Source organism: Lupinus angustifolius, chromosome LG02, assembly GCF_001865875.1.
Source record: "Lupinus angustifolius cultivar Tanjil chromosome LG02, LupAngTanjil_v1.0, whole genome shotgun sequence".
In the NCBI taxonomy this organism is placed as follows: domain Eukaryota; kingdom Viridiplantae; phylum Streptophyta; class Magnoliopsida; order Fabales; family Fabaceae; genus Lupinus; species Lupinus angustifolius.
This window is the reverse complement of record NC_032010.1, coordinates 10,269,413-10,271,949: the sequence shown is the minus strand read 5'-3', so window position 1 is coordinate 10,271,949 and position 2,537 is coordinate 10,269,413. Positions and strand designations below refer to the sequence as shown.

At 36.3% G+C, this 2,537-nt stretch overlaps 1 protein-coding gene across 1 annotated transcript; it reads right to left on the bottom strand.

Annotated features, from left to right (window-relative positions):
• LOC109335539 (syntaxin-121-like) lies at positions 258–2,273 on the bottom strand. Its single transcript, XM_019571677.1, has 2 exons — positions 1,466–2,273; positions 258–769 (listed from the first exon to the last, which is right to left on the bottom strand). The coding sequence occupies exons 1-2, from the start codon at positions 2,028–2,030 to the stop codon at positions 414–416; spliced, it is 921 nt and encodes a 306-aa protein (XP_019427222.1). The 5' UTR covers positions 2,031–2,273; the 3' UTR covers positions 258–413.

The following is a 2,537-nucleotide window of genomic DNA, read 5'->3' as shown; positions in this document are numbered from 1 at the left end:
TATTAATCTTAACGGATTCTGAACCCTAGTTATCTTTGAGTCAATTTAATCAGAATTTGCTTGCTTATTTTCATTTTTTTGTTATTTCCTTCAAATCCTCACTTGTTTATCTTATAAGTAGATAAAATAAATTTAGAATTATCTCTAAATTTCTAACTCTAAGTCTCAATAAATTGATTTCATTCTTTTCCTACTATATATACTTCCAATAGGACTCATACATTTACAACTACTTTTCCAAATCTGAATAAAGAAAAATAGGATTCTAGAACCCAAACCAAATATCTAAATCTCCAAACACGAGGAATTTTCTAATGCAACGGTCAAGGCAGCAAGATTTGACTTGGAATTATAAGCTTTGAAATTGAACTAGTCCACCTTCACAATGAAGCAATCAATCCCATTACAAAGTGTCAATTTTTCAAAACAATCGATAGAACTATAATCAATATGATAATCAACAATATTATGATGGCTATGCAGGTCCACTTCCGGGTATTCTTCTGATGGTTCCTAGCAACATGCAACTGCTGGACCCCACCTCGAACATACGAATTGGCTCGCGCCACGTGGCTCTCGATGTCATCCAGTTGTTCACCCTGAGATTGGACCAAGACTGCCATGTCCATGAACACCTGGTGCAGTTCATTAAGATTTCTCTCTATCTCCTTCATTGTGTCATGCCTCTCTTGAATCTCTTGGATTGTGTCAATGATCGTAGCTCTTCCTTGCTGTTGGATTGCTTTTTGCAAGAAAGTTTCACTTTCACCTGCTCCAACACAATCATTTTGTACCATCAATTATACGTTCATTTTCTATTAATATACTATACTATCCATATATAAGAAATCAAAGTCTAATGTTTAAATTTAATAATGAAAATCTTAAAGAAAACTGAATTCTTATCATCTTATGAGCGGTCTTAATGAAATGAGTTATATTATTTGTATATTCAATATACATACTAACACATTTGTGTTTAAAACATACTCCAATATTTATCCCCCAATATTTGTACATCTTCAATAAAGAAAAAGAAGGTAGTGTGGTCATCAATCTCTAGTGGTTCAATAATCAAGATACAACAAAGTCTGATCATGATGTTAGAATAATTAGGGCTAACTTCATATAAACTAAAGATGAATTATTGCCCCATCATTATAAATCGGAATAGATATCATATATTCCAAAGTTTGTCACAATTTTCTATTCCAACCAATTAAAAAGTAATACTTAAATAAAAGGAAAATTTTTAAAAATATAATGTAACATTTTTATATTATGTAATACAATTTGATTGGCAGCCAAATATTGTTCTTCATAGATATTCAGCCCCGGCTCATATATGATATTTAACATGTTGTCTCTGAACATCATATTTACTGTAAGCAATGAAAGAAAGAGTAGCAACAACTATTACTCAAGTGTGATTTATTCTAACAAACTTTTCTTAACTCAAACATACCTGTAGTGATGAGGAGATCAATGGTTTTATCATCTGGATTCTCTCCGGTGACAGTGTAGTATCTCCGTTGCACCGTCTCCGTGTACTCAGATGATATCTGTTGTCTCAGGTTGTTGAAGCTCTCCATAGAATCCTTCAGCTTCTTCCTCAACCCGCTCACTACCGAGGTCCTGGTCCGGTCTGAGGATGAACCCGGTCCACTAACAGGCAAGCTACGGCTTGCCTCATTGGACCGGTCTAACGCCTCAAGCCGGACCGTGACTAGCTTGGCTCTCTTCAGAGCCAAAGACACGTCATCGTTCATTTTAGACCGAAGGTCCTTCACGGCCTTGGCGCTGTGAACGGTCTTGCTCTTCTCGTTGGACTCTCGCAGGTTCTCGTGCAGCTGCTCCAGCTCCTTCAGCTGCTCCTTCACTGACTCAACTTCGTCAAAGAACATGTCCAGGTTGACGCGGTCGGTGAGCGGCGGTGACGATGGTGTAGCCCCCGTCATTTGGATGGCGTGGTCCGGGGAGACTTGCTCGTTGCGGAAGCGTGTAAAGGAGCCTGAAAATAAATCGTTCATATTGTGTTGTTTAATTTTTTTTTGGGTTGAGAGTTTTAGTTATTATATGAAGAAAAAACAAAGGGTTTATTGGAAATTGATTAAGATTATAGGATATGTATTGAGGAAAACTACGGTTCCAGGTTCAGGACGCTAGTAAAGATTATATATAATGCTAGTTTTGAATGAAAAGCGCGGTTTTTTCTTTAAATAGTAGTAATAGTGAAAGTGTCGAAGTGGGTAGGAGGAAGACCTGGTTCACTTAAAACTCTAATTTTTTGGTTGTACTATTCAAGTTAGATAATTCTTGAAGAAATAGTGGATTCACACAAAATATATATTACATCACGATCATGTTATGTTTCTAGAAGGAAAAAATAATTAAAATATTAAGGTGGGGAGGCAGACAACAGAATGGGTCAAAAGAGCCTTGGGAGAGTAGTGACTAGACAAATGGGTTCATGGTATATTTTAAAAAGTTCAAATTGGAACAACATGTGGTTCATGGAATATAGTTGGAGATAGATT